The 19,667-nt window shown below is 39.0% G+C and overlaps 1 protein-coding gene across 2 annotated transcripts in view; it reads right to left on the bottom strand.

Moving 5' to 3' along the window:
* The window catches only part of LOC124776821 (intraflagellar transport protein 46 homolog), a 147,362-nt gene extending 143,380 nt beyond the window's left edge, over positions 1–3,982 (bottom strand). Inside the window, exons 1-2 of one of the 2 annotated variants that reach the window (XM_047251976.1) lie at positions 3,819–3,982; positions 3,343–3,510 (exon numbers count right to left, since the gene is read on the bottom strand). In XM_047251976.1, coding sequence (XP_047107932.1) covers positions 3,343–3,510; positions 3,819–3,872 — 222 coding nt within the window. In that variant the 5' untranslated portion in view covers positions 3,873–3,982. The remainder of the gene's footprint in view (positions 1–3,342; positions 3,511–3,818) is intronic. The other variant, XM_047251977.1, reaches the window with a different exon arrangement.
* Between the last annotated feature and the right edge of the window lie 15,685 nt (positions 3,983–19,667).

Below are 19,667 nucleotides of genomic sequence, written 5' to 3'. Positions count from 1 at the left end.
GAAGACTGGGTCTACTGTCGCCAATATGCATTTCAAGTAAAGGCAACAAAGATGAGAGATATTAGTACTTGTATGGAAGTACACACACAGTCATTATTCTCTCGCTCTATTTGCAAGAGTAACAGGAAAGGAAACAACTAGTAATAGTACAAGGTACATTCCCCGTGCATCATATGGTGGCCTGCAAACTATGTACATGTCCGGATGAAATTGGAATTAGTTGGAGAAGATTTTAAATGTTGAGCAAGTTGCTCAGGCCTTAGGTTGAGACAGATCCATCTGTTGAGTCTGTACTCCGTCTCATCCTGACATGATGGGTCCCTTTTACCCAAGATCTTAGTGACCTGCTGCTCCTTTCCAACATTCCCCAACCAATCCCTCTTTCTTCTCTGAGGTAAGAACATACAAGTTCCAGAAGCTCGAACTAGCATCTTTTACTTTAAAGATCACACATTAAGTTGCAGATAGGCACAATTAAATGACACTCAAACTTAGGCTTTCATCCACATTCTTCATTGGAAAAAGAGAAACATAAACCATTCATTCACATAAGCAAGCACACCTCACACACAGACATGATACTGCTGGAGTTGGTGGTCATGTGTGCATGAGGTGTGCTTGGTTGTGTGTGTGAATAGGTTGTGTTTCTCTTTCCCCGACGAAGACTGTGGCTGAAAGCTTATGTGTGTCATTTAATTGTGGCTGTCTGCAACTGAACACGTAATCTTTACAGTAAGTAGCTCTCTGTCGTTTCCTACACTGTTGATATTCCTACATAGAGTTTCCATTGTTTGATGTTATCTTTTACTTTAATTGTTTCTGTTGTTGGTACTAGGAAATTCATACCAGTCAGCTATTTTCTCTCCTTGTCATTTCATACAATGAATGTTCCTACCACAACTTCATACCGAGATATTGCCTTCAGTCCAAAGTCAGTCTCCAGCCCAAATACAAAACAAGGTCTTATGAGGCATTCCATGAGTGCCTTACAAACAATATGCCTCCATCACTGTTCGGGGGAATCCATCACCAATTACAAGGCCTTTGTTCTCTAGAGAAATAAGGGGATAACGAACATAACACTTGACTAACATTTCTGAGTGAAGGGGAAGGCAGACATTTACAAGTTACCTCATCACCCGAACTCCAAGACTGAGGCAGACTAGCACAAGTTTAAAACTCCTCCAAGACTATACAACAGAAATTACAAACATTCATATCTCACCCTGGCATATACAATGTATCACATTGTATACAGTCTTATGGAGAAATAAAAACCTAAACATCCTGCACATCTTATAGATTCTGATTTAAAAGCATGCACTGAACATAGATCTATTTTTGTTGGTTGATATTTGCAACCTTCTGCTGAAAAGTTTCATAAGTTGAAGATAATAATATTTTCTTTGGCCATCTAAAATCTGTGCCCTTTTCACCTCTACAGCCTCATTTGACATAATTTTCATCTATATCGATGCTCCTTATGCACATGATAAATGAACTGCTGAATAGCAGTGTATCCTTCTGTTCACCTTCCAAATTCCAAATGTCAAGAGGGCTGCACGTCTTTTCATTTTGTTTTTGTCTCTGTTTTCACATGTTCATGTAACAAATACAGTAATTTCATTTATCTTGAATATGATTTGATTTTTCATCTGTGATCATCATCATGTTATGTGTTTACCACATACTGAAATTCTCACACCATGCATATGCAAAACACAGGTGTTATTTCTTCTTGTTTCTTCATCACTTATTTCTATTGATTTCTTCATGCACTTAAATGTTAGTTGATGTTTTCAAAGTTGTAGTAGGGTGGCTCAGTTGTTCAGGTACCAGACTCAAAATTCAGGCTCAGATTTCCCTAGTTCAGAAGGTGTTTTTTGTACAGCTTTCTTTGACAAAGCATTGTGTAAGTGGAAAATGTAACAGCAGTAATTGTGATATCACAAAAATTTCTTAACGCTTTTCAGTTAAATTATGGTTTAATTTATTGCCTTTGGGCCAACAAAATTTCTGGGCATGTAGCTTCATGAAATATCAATCCAGGTAACATCTTGTTTGCTTTACAAACAGTACTCTAACTTATAGGACTGCTTAAAGTGTGTTGTTCTGCCAAAGCAACAAGCAACTAATTCCTTAATGACCAATCAAGAAAAGCATGCAAAATGGGCAATTTCCATCCTGACCAGTAGTGCACTGACTTTGATCCAAGACTTCAAGTAAGATATTGCTCTTCTCTGTTATTTCAATATTTACACTACCTTTCAATTTTGGAGGAACCTATGGTTAGAAAAGTGCAGAAACTACTACTTTTTCAGGATGTGGCTGATTTTTAGCAAACAATTTTACGTGAAGAGCATCTGAAGCACTAACAATATAGCAGTCTGGAAAGGAAGAGAAGAAGATATATTATTTAATGGCAACAGAAATAAAAGATGAAACTGCCAGTAAATGTGTCACAAAGACACTACCAAAGTTGTGTTACAGCTGAAAATAATAATAACCTGCATACATGGATAGCTTAAAGGGTAAAATTTTAATATATTGGTCAGCAAAGGAAAGCAGGCCATGATTATGGTAATGAACACAATAAGTCTCAAATTCTTCAGAAAATTTTAAATCTGTCAATAATTTTCTGTTCTTTCATTGTCCCATCTGAGACAATATTTCTTAATTTTTTACTTATTCATATCTATAAATGTTTAAAGGTAGTATATTCAACACGTCCTATCCCTAGAATCTTATTCAAAAAGGCCAAATATAACATAAAATATGCTGGTCACCTTTGGAGGGTCTCTACTCCCCAAAAATTATAAACGACTTCGGATTTCAGGCAGCCAAGTTTATTATATAAAAAAAATATCTGTTACTATTTACTGGTTGTTTTCCAGCAATCTCTTTTATTCTGTTGTGATAAATCCAATAGATCAGATGACTGTATGTTAATTACTTAATTAATTCTACTGTTCTTTTATTATTGAAGTTTAATGTAATCTTGATGTAGTCCATACAGTCTTGACTCGTCAATAACATTAGTTGTGAAAATAAATTAATGCACGGTAAAATCATATATTTAATGCATTCGTATTGCTACAGTATAGTAATATAATTCAAACTGTTCGAAATTTCAGACCAAATAGCTACCACTGCAAATTACTGACAAATATTGGTCTGTAAATATGGGCAGATTAGAACATGATGAAATTTAGACTTTAAACACAGGTGTTTACTACTGTTGTTAACAAGCATACAGGTACAAGCTTAGCGGCTAACTTGTTTCAACCGATAGAAATACATGCGTCAGTGGGGACAATGGCATTTAAACTACAGTATTCGTACCTTCGCATTGTGAAAGCTGTCGGAATTGCTATAGGGAACAGGTGTGGGAGGACTATCTGTATGGCAGTAAACTTCATTTATATTGCTACTGTTCGACGACGACACGCTTTGCACCTCTTCAGCGTCAACCACATCGACACTTTCATCATAAATTGTTGACGCGGACAACTGCAAATTAATAGTTGTGAAACTTACGGACCTCTGAAATTGGCACTGACAGAATTAAAAACACCTTGCGAGCAAGTAAAAGAACGACAACTTATCAAATGACGCTCCACTATATTTGTGAAGCTTCTGAAAAATGTAATCAGTTTATATGTTTGTGAAAGTGATACTCAATTGTTGTAAATTTTGTTTAAAGTATTCGTTACATCACTACAGCAAAAAAATGCGTTTCATGATTCTTCTATAAGGTATAACAAACAAACTGAATTATAAAGAATCGTAAACGATGTCTCCTACTAAACTGCAGTTACCTTCACTCTAGGAGAAATATCGTCTTCATCGTTAGAATCTCTGTTGGATAGCATATCAAAAATGATCCAGAATAGGCCTATGTGAAGTATTTCTTGTCGATAACAAGATTCAAATGCGTATCCAAGAGCGACACGTTTGACCGACCACGCCAGTAAAAAAAGCCTAAAAATGGGTTTCTTTGTACGTTTTTAGATGAAGATGCCCAATATTATAGCAATATACAATTATTGTTACCTATTCAATATTTAAAAACGCTTATGTAATTAATATTTCTACTAGTCAAGCTTTTTCATCCCATGTGATTACAGTAGTCTTCCTCTGCTTTGTTACTATTGTTGCTTAGCAACTACCGCACAGGAAGCGCTCCCCTACACACGAGTGACAGATCGCAGCAAAGATCCAAGAAAGTCGCGGGGACTTCCGCAATAACAAGTGTGTAGCCACGGCATTCTCTGTTAATACAGGCGTCCGTAGTGTGACCATAGGGCAGCGATCGATCGTTGATCGCTTGGAATTCCCATGCAATCTCAAGGTTCGTTTAAGAAACTGCCATCGGGCGGCCCAAGCAAATGCGCAGATCTGTAGTCGCGTTTATGCAGCGCCTACTCTCACTTCTGGGTTTTTGGAGTGTGACTATCAGTTGTTTTAGCAGCGAATAGCAAAAATTGAGTCTCTCCCGTCCCGCCGCTGTTAGCACCCCGTCGACGGTCAATAAAATTGCGCAAACTTTCCTGAGGCGCAATAATATTGAATGTATAGGGTGAGATCGAAAGGTTCCGCAATAATATTAAGATCATCAAATACTTTCGAAATATACAGCACTTGTATATTGTACCGTATCCTTGCCAATATCTCGTGTGAATGCTCGTGTAATACAGACTGTTGTTTTCGCAAATCGTTGTTGCTGTGCTGAATATGAGTTCAAAACAAGACGATAGAGTGTTATTATTAGAGTGCACCGATGTGTATAAGTCATTGTTGGATGTTCTATAGGTCAGACGAGCACGAAAACAGAATTATTAAGAATAATTCGTGTAATTTGTTGCTCAGGAAACACAAGGAACGGTACCGTACAGTCACGAAACAAGATCAAAAAAATTAATAAATGCGAAGTTATGAGTATAAAAGTTCTTAAGAATTTTCGAATGCTTACAAAATTACATTTTCTTAAGTTACTGCTACGAGTGTTTTGAATATGTAATCTATTTTGTAGCAAATTAGTGTTTGTGGTTCAACTTCTGCCAAAGATTACATCACACCTGAATTTTATTGTATACCATCGGAAATGAACGTGCGTTTCCGAGATTTATTTATTTATTTTTGAAAGATACCCTTGTCCTTTGCATAATTTACGAGGAGATTGTAGTAAATCAGCGTTCGTCATTTAGTTACTGTAGCACATATCCAAATTAATGTATTATGTTAAATCTGTTTTTTCCTTAAAGAGGAGCAGCCCCATTATTATCATCATTTATCGTAAATTATTTATCGTAATTTTCGAGTTTGCTAACAACCATAATTAACCTCGAAACGTTTTAGGAAAGCAGTAATTTTTACCATAGGTGTTGTCTTAATAGGAATCTCATTTTACGTACTTGCTTCAGTTGTTTTAGCTCAACAGATTAAAAGAGCATCACCGGGCTTAATTCAGAGTTATTTATTCACTGCCTTGCAATACATCAGTCAAACAGCCCCACTGTAAATGTTTTTCTCGAACACAGGATGAGTTGGTTCACATTCGAAGCAGCTGTAAATCGCCCTGACTTCTGTCAAACGATTGGCAGCTGCTGCAAATCGCTGCTTTGAAAGAGGTCCTGAGAGTCGTGTACCTACAATACCAGAACCAGAGGTACTTCAAGTACTATCCCCTCCTGTGGGTGAGACCAATGACTTCAGCAGTTTGGTCCCATAATATCTTACCACAAATTTCTCCTGTGAGTCCTGTCTCCTCTACAGAAAGTGCAGGATCTGTGATTACCCATCCTCCTGACCGAGACTTGCGTGTCAATGGTAGATCTAGGTGTCCTTTACAGGATGAACAGGGCCCAGGGAGGTCTCAGAGTCTTTTAACGATCTCTTTCATCAACATGTTTGAGGTGTTGTCTTTCACTGAAATTGAAACTGAGTCAGTGGGACTCACTTACCTGTTTTGGGGAAACCTGATTTGTCTAGTGTCAAGAGGAGGCAAATGAAAAGGGTTAGCGTCTATTAATCGTCGTCAGTGGAAACGTATGGTGAATGATAGTACCCCTTAGGGAAATGGCAGCATGGGACAGGTAAGTACATCAGGTGCACTCAGTGCACAGGTCATTCAACCTGTTGAAGAGGATATTCCAGCAACCATTGAGGGAACAGGGTGCTACTAACTGCAAATTGTGGCCCACATTGAAACAAATGATGCCAGTTGTCTGAGTTCTAAGGTCATACTTGGGTCATTCCAGCGACTAGCACAGAAGATTGAGAAGACTAGCCTTACACATGGAGTTTCAACGAAGCTCACAATGTGCAGCATTGTCTCTAGAACTAATGGTGGCACTTTGCTTCTGAGTCGAGTGGAAGGACTGAACCAGAGACTTCAAAGGTTCTGTGACAAACTAGGCTGCAACTTTCTGGACTTGCACCATAGGGTTGAGAACTGTAGGCTGCCCCTAAATGGGTCAGCTGTGCACTACACATCAGAGGCTGCTACCCATGTAGCTGACTGTGTGGGGTGCACACAAAGGTTTTTTTGAATTAGGCGACTCCTCATCCAATCCAGATAACGATAACTGTAGGAAACCCAGAAGTATCAATGTAAGATCGGAAGAAATGCCTCCCAAAGGTGAGAGCATTAAAACCCTAATGGTAAACTGCTGAAACATTCACAACAAAGTGCTAGAATTTGAAACACTCATGAAAAGCAGTGAAATTCACATAATACTTGGTACAGAAAGCTGGTTCAAACCTGAAATAGATAGCAGTCAGATTTTTGGGGAAATTTTAAGTGTATATCGAAAGGATAGGCAAATTGGAAATGGAGATGATGTATTTGTCACAGTAGACAAGAAAGTCAAATCCGATGAGATAGAAATTGAAGCTGTATGTGAGAATGTCTAGGCAAGACTCAGTATCAGAGCTGGGCATAAAATGATAATCAGATCCCTCTATAGCACATCAGAATCATCTCCCGATGTAACTGAAAACCTTAGAGAAAACCTCATTTCTTTTGTACGTAAGTTACCCAGTCACACTGTATAATTGGAGACGACTTTAATCGTCCAACAATCAATTGAGAAAATAACAGTTTTGTTAGTGGTGGGCATGATAAGACATCCTGTGAAACATTACTGACTGCCTTTTATAAAACCTGCCTACGACAGATACCTGGGAACCCCACTCATAATGGTAATATCTTGGATCTAATGGCAAAAAATAGATCTGACCTCTTCGAGGATGTCTACATTGAAACTGGTATAAGTGATCATGACATGGTTGTGGCAATAGTGATTACCAAAGTACACATGTCAAATGAAACAAGCATGAAGTTATGTACATCCAGTAAAGTAGATAAGAAATCAGTAGATCATATCTCAATCAGGAACCTGAAACTTCCAGCACATGGAAAGAGCACATAGAGGAACTATGACTTAAGTTTAGAGGAATAGTTGATCAGGCAATGGTTAGATCTGTACCCAGTAGAGTAGTTCATAATGGGAGAGATCTTCCGTGGTATACAGTCACCTTAAAGAAACCTCTGAAGAAACTGAGATCATTGAATACTAATAAGTGTAAAATAAAGTATAAGCTATAGGTAGAGAGATGCTGAATGAAACACGTTTGGCTGTCAAGAGAGCAATACGTGAAGTCCTTAATGACTACTATAGCAGAATATCTTCAAATTACCTTTCACAAAACTCAAAGTATTTTTGGTAAAGACTGTTAGTGGCACAAGAGTTAGTGTCCAGCCCCTAGCGAATGAGACAGGCACTGAAAATGAGGGTAGCAAAGCGAAAGTTGAAATGCATAACTCCATTTTCAAATGATCCTTCACAAAGGAAAACCTGGTAGGATTGCCCCAGTTTAATCTTAGTGCCACTGAAAAGATGACTGAAATAAGTATTAGTATCAGTGGTGTTAAGAAACAGTTAAAACTGAACAAAGCCCAAGGGGCCTGATGGAATTCCAGTGTGCTGGGACCCTTGTTGTTCATGTTGTTTGTTAATGACCTTGCAGGCAATATTAATAGTAACTCCAGACTTTTTCAGATGATGCAGTTATCTAGAATGATGTACTGTCTTAAAGAAGCTGCATAAATATTAAGTCAGATCTTAATAGGATTCCAAAGTGGTGCATGCATTGGCAGTTTGTTTCAAATTTCAAAAATGTAAAATTGTGCACTTCAAAAACCAAAAAGTGAGATCCTATGATCATAATATTAATGAGTCACTGTTAGAATTGGCCAGATCATACAAATACCTGGGTTTAACAGTTTGTAAGGTTACGAAATGGAATGATCACATAGGCTCAGTAGTGGGTAAAGCAGTTGGTAAACTTTGGTTTAGTGGTAGAATAGTGGAGAAATGCAGCCAGTTTATGAAGGAGATTGCTTACAAATCACTTGTGCGACTGGTTCTAGAATATCGCTTAAGTGTGTGGGACCCATGCCAGTTAGGACTAACAGGGGATATTGAATGTGTACAGAGGGGGGCAGCACAAATGCTCATAGGTTTGTTTGATCCATGGGAGAATGTTACAGAGATGCTGAAGGAACTGAACTAGAAGAATCTTGAAGGATATGTAAACTATCCTGAGGAAGTCTATTAATAAGGTATAAAGAACCACCTTTAGACGATGAATCTAGGAATATACTATGATCTCCTACACATCACTCACACAGGGATTGTGAGGAAGAGAGTAGAATAATTACTGCACTCACAGCCATATTCAGGCTGTCAGTCATTCCATGCTCCATACATCATTGGAATGGGAAGAAATACTAATAACTGGTACAATTGGACATACCCTGCGCCGTGCACTTCACAGTGCTTTGTAGAGTGTAAATGTAGATGCAGATGTAGATATGAATAAAAGTATATGTAGATACTTGTGTGTATGTGTGTGTGTGTATGTGCATCTGTGTATACATTACTCACCCAAATGTAACTCTTTAGTGCACCTATTATTGCACTAAACATTTTCATAACTATGTCTCAAATACTTTAAGATGAAAATGCACTCGAAAATTTCAATTATTCGAGATAATTGCCAGTAATAAAGTTTTTTAGAGTAATAGAAAAGTGCTGGCTTGGTGGAAATGTATCTCTCATTGTAGTATTTTGTGCTTTGATCGTGTGGATACAGGCGTTCACAGAAACTTATCCTGGGGAAGGGAGCCAGCAAGACTGTAAGTTTACCATTTATTATATAAATAAGCTGGTCATTTTCGAGATGTGTCCTGCCATAGAAACTAATTTTATACATGATGCAAAAAAATTATATCCCAGAGAACTGATGGTTATCTACTCAAAATGATGGTGGTTTGACAAGTGTGATAAAAACACAATAAAAATATGTTTGTTTTATAATCAGCTCACCTTATTTCGCAACATAATCTCCTTTAAGTGATATACGCTTGGTCTAGTGATCCTTCAACTTTTTCATCCCATCAGAAAAATACGTTCTGTCAGACTCCGCAAAATACCCATTGACTGCAACTATTATTTCCTCATTTGATAAAAATTTCTTCCCAGCAAGGCAAGTTTTCAAGTTAGGATACAGGAAGAAGTCACTTCTGGCTAATGCAGGTGAATAGGGTGGATCAGGAACCAATTCAAAGTCTAATTCATGCACTTTCGCCATTGGTATCGCTAATGGTGTGGGATGATGCATTATCCTGGTGAAAGAGCACTTGTAGCACACCATCCTTTGTCTTTTTTCAGCCAATGTAAGTTTCAAACGGTCCAACAGTGAAGTATAAAAGCCTCCAGTTATGATCCTGTCTTTTAATCAAAAGAAGAAGAAAAAAATACAGTAAGGAATATACACTTGCATTTATTTAGAGAAAATGAGAATTAGATTGTAAAATTACTTTGTCAGCAAAAATACAAGATAAAGAGATCCTTGTTTTATCAGTTGTCATGAATCGTGAAGTTCTGCAGTGGACATATCATAGCCAATCATAAATTTTTCAATTTGCAATCTTCAGAATCTTAATTGCAGTAATTGTTGGATTCTCGGGGGTCATGGTATTAAGATGAAAACTATTGCATCCCACATAGTTAAAATGTCGACGCGATGTCGTTTTGTCTTGTAATGATGAACATTTCTCCTTGATAGTTCAGGAAAAAAATTCAGTGTTGTTAACTGCATTACATATATCCATGCAAGTCTGAATGAATAATATTATTTTCCAAAGTTATTAACTGTACTATGACAAAAATTATCAAGGCTGGAAATATGGATCATGTAGATGAAATACAAAGTCAGTAAAATCTTGAAAATGGAAATATGGTGCAGCTGGTTGTCAAAAATATAGACATCGCCATGATTGAGACAAAAGTATATCTGCTCCCAACGGAAACAGTTCTGCAAATGTCTGCAATTGCAGCTGTTGTTATTGTGATCTTCTGTCTGGTGACTGGTTTTACGCAACTCTCCATGCTACCCTATCCAGTGTGAGCCTCTTAATCTCTGAATAACTACCTGTGACCTACATCCTTCGAAATCTACTTATTGTATTCACCTCTTGGTTTTTTTTACGATTTTGCCACCCAAACCTCCCTCCACTACTAAATTAGTGATCCCTTGTTGTCTGTGAATGAGTCCTACCATCCGATCCCTTCTTCTTGGCAGGCTGCGCCATAAATTCATCTTCTCCTCATTTCTGTTCAGCATCTCCTCACTAGTTACATGATCTTCCCATCTAGTCTTCAGCATTCTTATGCAGAATTATATTTCAAAAGCTTCTGTTCTCTACTTGTCTAAACTGTTTATCATCCATGTTTCACTTCCATGCATGGCTACACTCCACACCAATACTTTCAGAAACGCATTCCTGACACTTACTTCTATACTCATTGTTAACAGATTTCTCTTCTTAAGAAAGCTTTTCTTGCCATTGTCAGTCTGCATTTTATATTGTCTCTCCTTCGACGATCATCAGTTATTTTGCTGCCCAAATAGCATACCTCATCTACTACTTTAAGTGTCTCTTTCGTAAGCTAATTCTCTCAGCGTCACCTGATTTAATTTGACTACATTCCATTACTCTCGTTTTGATTTTGTTGATGTTCATCTTATACCCTCCTTCCAAGACAGTATCCATTCCATTCAACTGCTCTTCCAAGTCCTTTGCTGTTTCTGAGAGAGTTATAATGTCATCAGCAAACCACAAAGTTTATATTTCTTCTCCCTTCTACTTAAAATTTATCCTTTGTTTCCTTTAATGCTTTCTCAATATGCAGATTGAGTAATATGGGGTTACAACCCTGTCTCACTCCCTTCTCAACCACTGCTTCCTTGTCATGTCCCTTGACACTTATAACTGCCATCTGGTTTCTGTGCAAATTTAAATACCCTTTCGCTCCCTGTTTTTTACCCCTGCCACCTTTAGAAATAGAGTATTCCAGCAACATTGTCAAAAGCTGTTTCTAACTCTACAAATGCTATAAACCTGGGTTTGTTATCTGTTGACCTATGTTCTAGGGTATGTCGTGGGGCCAGTCTTGCCTTGTATCTTCCTACATTTCTCCAGAATCCAAACTGATATTCCCCAAGGTCAGCTTCTAACAGTTTTTCTATTCTTCTGTAAAGAGTTCGCATTAGCATTTAGCAACAGTGACTTATTAAACTGATTGTTCGGTAATTTTGACACCTGATACTACAGCAGCATGTAAAAATTGAACTAAATCGATCAAGAACTTTTCGATATTTTTGGTAATAACATTTCCACTTTATGTGTTATATATTTATTTACAGAATTTATAAATTCTGGTAGAACATTTATTAGAGTATCACCTAAAATTTGAAGTAAAAGAGTCATGAAGATTTTGAGTTTCTCCCTAACTAACGCAGAAAGTAAATGAAGTTGTAGAATAATTTGAGGATAGGATTCACAAGGTAAATACACAAGCTTACGATCTGACTAAAAATCCAGAGGCTGATAGGGTCATGCTCTTAGAAGCAGAGAACAGGAAATTGGACGTTTTCTTAGAGGAATCCGCCCAGATTTTTCACTGTGGGTGTAAATGGAAATCTCTGATGCTTTTGCTGCAGCACTTAGCTTTGCCACACGTTTGCAAGAGGTAGAATGTGCAACAAAAATGCGAAGAATATTTACGTCCAATAAAGAATGTTAGCGTTTTGGTAAACAGGAACATTTAAAGGCACAATATCGATGGCCACCATGCTACAACTGTCAACACTTCAGGTATTAAGCTCATGAGTGTAAATCCAGGAAACAAGACAAGAACAAAGGGAGAAAGAAACAATTAAATGGTAACAGGAATGTTTCTTTTGCCAGGAAGTATTCCCAATAAACTGCGGTACCAGGAAGTGTATGCAGGGATGGATTGTTGCTTGATAGCTTGGGTAAATAATAGAAAATGTAAATTTCTAGTGGACACTCAGATAGATGTATTAGTTGTGAGCCTGGATCTCGTGGAGAAGGAGAGACTGAAACTCTGAGATACAGATTGCAACCAATAGGAGATAATTACACAGATTCAGTAGAGACAACACAACTCGTGTTTAAGATAGGAAATAAAAGTTTTCATGGCCAAATGGAAGTGTTGCCAGCTGTGGGACAAGAATTTTCTGTAATACTTTGATTAAACTTTCTGGTTAAATACCACGCTGAAATCTGCCTTAGGCAACAAAAAGTTGAACTTAACAGAAATTCGTTTCTGATGGGTGCAGCAGTTCAAAATCTTTCTATGTCACAAGGTACAACCGTTGCTAAAGAAGTACCAAATGAACTGCATATAATTACATTAAAGGATGTTTCACATGACGTGTTATCAGCAGTTACAGGGAAGCTAATTTGGGTTACAGTAGGTGTTGATGTACCACAGCAAGTTTTTTGTCCGGTAAAGCTGCTACCGGTAGCAGACGACATTCTGAATAAGGAGTATTGTTTTATACGATTGAGTATAGCACATGTAAGGAACAATAAGACTGGATGGTTTCAGAATCGACGAAGTGAACCTCATGAAGGGTAGTTATAGGTATGCAATAAATACTCGATGAAGAAGACATTGATAGGTCAGTGAGAGAACACGATAGCAAGCAAACTGTCAGCACATCTGCATTGCATAATAAAGTCAGTTATTTAAAAGATAATCATCGGTCTCATTGTTGGTTCAGTATGAAGTTTTATTTAATTTAGAATGTCCATTGCCAGCCACACCCATAACACAGCATTAAATTCCAATGGGCAATCATGCACCAGGCTACCACAAGCAATATATGTTACTGAAGTGCCTCCAGTTGCTGACAGGCTGACAGAACAGTTTATAGATCAGGAACTTGAAGAAGGCACATAGAACACAGTGACAGTCCATGGTCAGCAAATACTGAAATCGGATAGGGTGTGATTCTATGTTCTCATCCAACCTACTTTCACATTCAGGCAATTGGCCCCCCACTTCCGGTTCGACGCACTTTCACATCCAGGCAACTGGCCTCATATGAAATCATGACAAATTGTACTTAACATGATTTTTATTTTTTATTTTTTTATGAAACATAAAGGCAAAGATGTAAAAGTGATCACAGCAGCTGATAGAGGAAGAGACTGCCACAGACAATTGATTGGTCGCTGAAGCTAAGATGATAAAATTTCATTGGGTTTTATATTTATAACCGAATTAAGGGTAATAATTTCTCTGTTCTTCTTTACTTGCAGACGAGTGCAGTCGCACATAGCGTTGTACCTTCACGTATAGCAGTCGTGTTTTGCCTGTTGAAAAGTTTAGCCGCCAATAGGAGCAAGATTGTGTAAAAAGGTGTGTAGCATAAGAAACTTATGTTTTAGAATATAATCATATAGCCAGTACGGTAGCTCAGCGTGTTCGGTCAGAGAGGCGCTGCCCCCGCTGTAATAAAAAAAACTGCGTAAAGGAATCAACGATCAACTTGAACAGGTATCATGTGATGTTCGCACAGACCAAACGCAACGAATAATACCGAACAAAATGAATTTTAAAAAAAAGCTTCATGGGACGTCCGCCCCGAGCAAATACAACGACCAACAGCGAACAAAATGAGAGTTTTCTACTGACACAGTAGCTCAGCGCGTTCGGTCAGAGAGCTCGTTGGCCTTTGGAATAAAAAAAACTGAGTGGAAGGATTAACAAACGAACTTGAACGGATGTCATGTGAAGTCCGCAACGACCAAACACAAACAAAAAAAATTGATCAGCGTGACAGAATGTCAATCCTAAAGGCCGGTCCACACGCAACGATCTGTCTGTGCAGATATCAGGGCAGATGTCTGTACATGCAGAAGATCGCTGCAAATGTGTTGTGTTCACACGACACATACTTCAATCTATTACTCGCCTGCCATCTGTCGGTGTAGAAAAGAAATATCAGTGGCAAGCGACTACGCTCGCCGAAAACGTCAGAAGTTTAATTAATTTATTTTGAAATTTAGGAACTGAAGAAATTCTGTTGTGGTCTGTGTTCGCAACTTGTGTTGCAAAAAACATTCAGACAAAACGCAGGAAACAGAGAGAGCGGTCAAAATGGTATACATAGTGGCTGCTAAAGCGAAGGCATTTTTCGCACGTACATTTACTGCGAGAGTTGCAGGGTCACCGTAACGACTGGCATAATTATTTACAGAGGGACGTCAAACTTATAATTGTCTCTTAACGCTCGTAACCTCTCATATTATACGAAATAATACTTGAATGAGAAGAGCAATTTCTCTCCATGAACGGCTTACGGTGACATTAAGATTCCTGGCAACAGGAAGGAGCTATAAGGACTTTAAATTTTCAACTGCAATTTCTAAATAAGCATTGAGTGAAATTGTACCCAACACAAGTGAAGCTATTTACGCTGTCCTGAAGGATGAGTTCATGAAGGCAAGTCAAGTACATTAATTCTATCGAGTTACAAATAATATTTTTGCTGATGAAGAATCACAAAATTTTTGCTGTTTTAGACGTGTTTGAATCGCAAAATACCACAAACTTGGCTGGTATATTTCATCCACTCCAACACCAGATCTTCGAGATTTTTGTACTTTTGATAATTATTTACAGAAAACAGTCCACAACGATTTTTATTATTACCGTTTCTCAGTTCGCTGGTGTGTCAACTTCTCGTAATTTTTCAATTAATGCATTGTATGCAGCTGACTTTTTGTTCTTGTCACTGTACTCTTTACTTTTAATCTTCCACAAACATGGGTCATTTCTATAAAGTTCGATGAATTCACTGATAAACTGTCTGGAACACTGACGAGTGTCAGCCATTTTATTTGTATTTGTATTTGTATTTCTTTATTGGTCCTGTAAATCGTGTTTAGGTACATATTTTGCACAAACGATGTAGGACAAGTCAGGTTGGTACAGTATATACATCATCATACACATTGTTATTTTGAAAGGATAAATAATTAAAAATTATTCAATACATATTGAATATTGATGACAAATTTAATATAATAAAATAAAATGATAGAAATATTAAGAATATTTGAGCAATTGCACTACACTTTTCTGGTACTCTAAAAACTCGGAAACAGAATAGAAGCAGTGGTCACACAAGTACTCTTTCAGTTTCTTTAAACTTATGGAAATTTTGCATATGTTTCAAATAGGATGGCATGTGACTGTACAGCATTATGCCAGTATGATACACTCCTCTCTTACAAATGTCTGTACTTACTGTATTGACATGCAAGTAATGTTTCTGCCTAGTATCATGAGGGTGGTAATCACAGTTATACTTGAAGATATTTCCATCTTTTAAAATACTTCCTTTTGTGAAATTTAATATTTCATACATATATAAGCAAGGAAGAGGCAGTATACTAAGATTTTTAAATATTGGTCTACAGGAGTCTCTGTACTTAGCATGGTTTATTGTTCTAACAATCTTTTTCTGTAGCCTAAATGTTTTGTTTGTACCTATGGAGTTCCCCCAAAAGATAATGCCGTACATCAGCAGTGACTGAATACTGCCATGGTACATTGTGATCACAGAAGCACAGCTTGTATTTTGTGCGAGGATCCTTACTGCATACATAAGCGTGTTTAGCTTTTTATTTACATGGTTAAGATGTGTCTCCCATTTTAGGTTTTGCTGTATATGTATACCTAAAAATTTTGTGTCGCTCACAGATGAGACAGTTTTTCTGTCAATTTTAAAAATTGGTCTTGTAGGATGTAGTTTCTGTGAATTGTGGAAATTGACTGTCACTGTTTTTTCATTATTTATTATTAGCTTGTTTGTTCTGAGCTATTGTGTCAAATTTTGTATTATACGTGTAGCTGTTTTTTGTAGGCTTTCCTCATCATGTGATTTGATTAGGATATTTGTGTCATCTGCAAAAAGTACTGTTGTCCGTTTAGTTATTTTTTCTGACAAATCATTAACATAAAGAATGAAAAGAATTGGCCCAAGGACTGACCCTTGAGGAACTCCATGTGTAGTGTTTGATGCATTACTGTAAAAATTACAATTTTTTTGTGTTTTTATGTCTTTGAATTTTATTTGAGTAATCTGTTGACGGTCATGAAGGTAGCAATGCATCCACTTGTTTGGCAGGCCTAATATTCCATAATTACCTACATTCTGCAACAGAGTATTATGATCAATTACATTGAAGGCTTTACTAAGGTCAATAAATATGCCAGACACATGTTGCTTATTATCTACTGCAGTTAGAATTTCATTTATGCTCCGTGCGCACAAAGACAAACACTAGACTGAACAAGCAGCTGTTTCGCGCCAAATTTGCGGCGATCTCCTGTCCACGCACTCCAATTTGGCTGCGCAGATGTGGTTTGAACCCACAGATTTGAGACGATTCGTTCAAACCTTCAACTCCAACCTGAGGTTTGCACACACCTCATGTCGGTGCAAATCTCCTGTCCACACGCAACGATTTGTCTGCGCAGATGTGATGTGCACAGTCATTTGCGCAGACAGATCGTTGCGTGCGGATGGGCCTTAAGGGCCCGGGTTCGATTCCCGGCAGGGTCGGAGATTTTCTCTGGTCAGGAACTGGGTGTTGTGCTGTCCTAATCATCATCATTTCATCCCCATCGACGCGCAAGTCGCTGAAGTGACGTGAAATAGAAAGAATTGCATTCAGCGAACAGTCTACCCGATGGGAGGCCCTAGTCACACGACCTTTTTACCTACTTTTCCAGCAAATTTAGCTTTTTTTTGACGTGGAGCAGAACGACGGTTGATGGAAGCTGCCGCCGCTACGAGCATAGAAACTAAATATTTCAGCAGCTCACCTACAGCGCAGGAGGAAGGAAAGTAATAACAGGAAATAACATTAATCCATTTCTCTTTCAGCGAAATTAGCAGATGTGGAAGAGAATATTTTATTTCATTGCGAATTTTTAGCTAGACATTGGCAAAGATGAGCAAAGGCTGCACTCTGAATTTCAGGTAAAATTACAAAGCAAATAATTAATTTTGGCAAGATCCTGGTGGGTTAGTTCTGATCTGACTATAAAAAACTCAAACAATTACGTTTTGTGTCTCATGTTCTAAGAGCAGCTTGGGAAAAATAGTTTATCGTGCCAAAGAAATCCAGTGCATATTTTTCAAGTGTAGCGATGTAATATTTAACGTCTTTGTAACTGTTAGCAAAAGTGTTAATAACCAAAATCAAGTGATATAATATAGCAAAGAATAGTGAACAGTTACAAATTAATTTACCATTTCCTTTCGTAGTCAGACCAGAGAACGCAAACAATAAATTCTGTATAATTCGCACTGATAGAAAATCCCACTACAGGATTAACTTCATGTTATTATTCATCTCTCCGTAAGCAATGTTAAGAGTATGATTTAAAATCAAACTTGTATTGTTATGTTGTTGGAAATTATCTCAATGAGTTTCGTCTGCAATTCTTATTGTCGGGTACAGCTAAACTGGTGGCTGTCCGACCTTTGCTTAACGTGATTCGGAAAAATGAAGACCTTCAGTTGAGTAACAATAACTTTATTGCGAGCGCGCATCTGGCGACGCCCGGCATGCATGGACAGATCGGAGCTATAAAATTTGCTTCCAGCCTATACAGAGTATCCTTAATCCTCGGAAAACTTCCGTAATTAGGAGAGGAAACAGTACTCGTCCACACAAGTCAGGGGGCATGGAACTAGTCACCAACTCAAAAAAACAAGGAATAATAACAATAAACAGAACGTATATAAAAGATAGAAAACACAGCGCCTCTAGAGGCTGGGCGCGGAACTACACCAACGTCGCGTAAAGTAATTGCGACCGCACACCACTGCACTGACACACGCGCACAGCACACACGCACACCGGCGAGCTTGAATTAGCGCGCTGCAGCGTCGCTACATCAGCCCCCCGGGCGGAAGCGGAGCGTCGGCGTCGAGATACCGCGCCGGAAAGTGCACCCGACGTCCAGAACGGGTCGTCCTCGTCGGAGGAGGAGGAACAACGTCAGGAGGTGGATGTTGTGCTGCGTTGGGCGGCGGATGTTGAAGAGCCGGCGCCGGAGATGTGGCGTCAGTGTCTGGAACAGCGGTAGGTGGATGCCTATGACGAGGTGCCGCTAGTGGGGTGTCAGGAAAAACATACGCAGGTTTAACCCGATTCAACGCAACAGTCGTGGTTTTGCCGTTCACTAGGATATCCATGGTGTGGGCACTGTGCCGTAGCACTTCATATGGACCAGAATAAGGAGCTTGTAGATGCGGTTTAACGCCCTCAGTGCGGAGCATGACGTGACGACATTGTTCCAGGTCCTGGTGCACGAAAGTGGGCGGCCTGCCATGAAGTGTGGCTTTCGGAGGGCGAATCTTTGATACATGGTCCCTCAATCGTCGCAAGAAATCCGGCTGGGCAGTAGCAACTGTCTCTGTGGCATCAGCGTCTACAAAGTCACCAGGAAGGCGCAGTGTTTCTCCATAAACCAGTTCTGCCGCTGACGACCCCAGGTCTGCTTTGAAAGTCGTCCGTAAGCCTAATAAGACCACTTGTAGTGCGGTTGTCCAGGTTTCTTCGTGGCACATCAGCGCGGCCTTCAAACAACGGTGCCAGCGTTCGATCATTCCGTTGCTTGCTGGGTGATAACTTGTGGTCTTATGGTGGGTGTAACCACAAAACTTGGCCAGCTGTGAGAACAGGTCTGATTCAAATTGCCGTCCGCGGTCAGTGGTAATATGTAGTGGGCATCCAAATCTTGCCAACCAAGTCATTGCAAAAGCGGAAGCTAATGTGTCTGCTGTGATATTATCCACCGGCACTGCCTCCGGCCAACGTGTAAAACGGTCGATCATTGTAAACAGATATCTTTGCCCGTTCGAAGGTGGAAGTGGTCCGACTACATCTAAATGAACGTGGGCAAAGCGGGCGGTGGTATCCGGAAAATCGCCGATCGGTGCGTGTACATGGCGGTTAATCTTGCAGCGTTGGCACTGAAGACAAGATTGGACCCACTCGTGGCAGTCTTTTTGCATGCCTGGCCACACGAAATGTTGCGATACTAGGCGGAATGTCGGGCGTACCCTGGGATGGCACAATCCATGTACTATATCAAAGGCTTGTCTTCTAAAAGCCGGCGTCAGGAAGGGACGAGGTCGGCCGCGAGAAACGTCGCAGTATAGCTGTGTATCTTCCCCCGGAACATCAACGAGTTTCAGTT

Source organism: Schistocerca piceifrons, chromosome 2, assembly GCF_021461385.2.
Source record: "Schistocerca piceifrons isolate TAMUIC-IGC-003096 chromosome 2, iqSchPice1.1, whole genome shotgun sequence".
In the NCBI taxonomy this organism is placed as follows: domain Eukaryota; kingdom Metazoa; phylum Arthropoda; class Insecta; order Orthoptera; family Acrididae; genus Schistocerca; species Schistocerca piceifrons.
The sequence above is the reverse complement of the archived record's forward strand: the minus strand, read 5'-3'. Positions and strand labels throughout refer to the sequence as shown.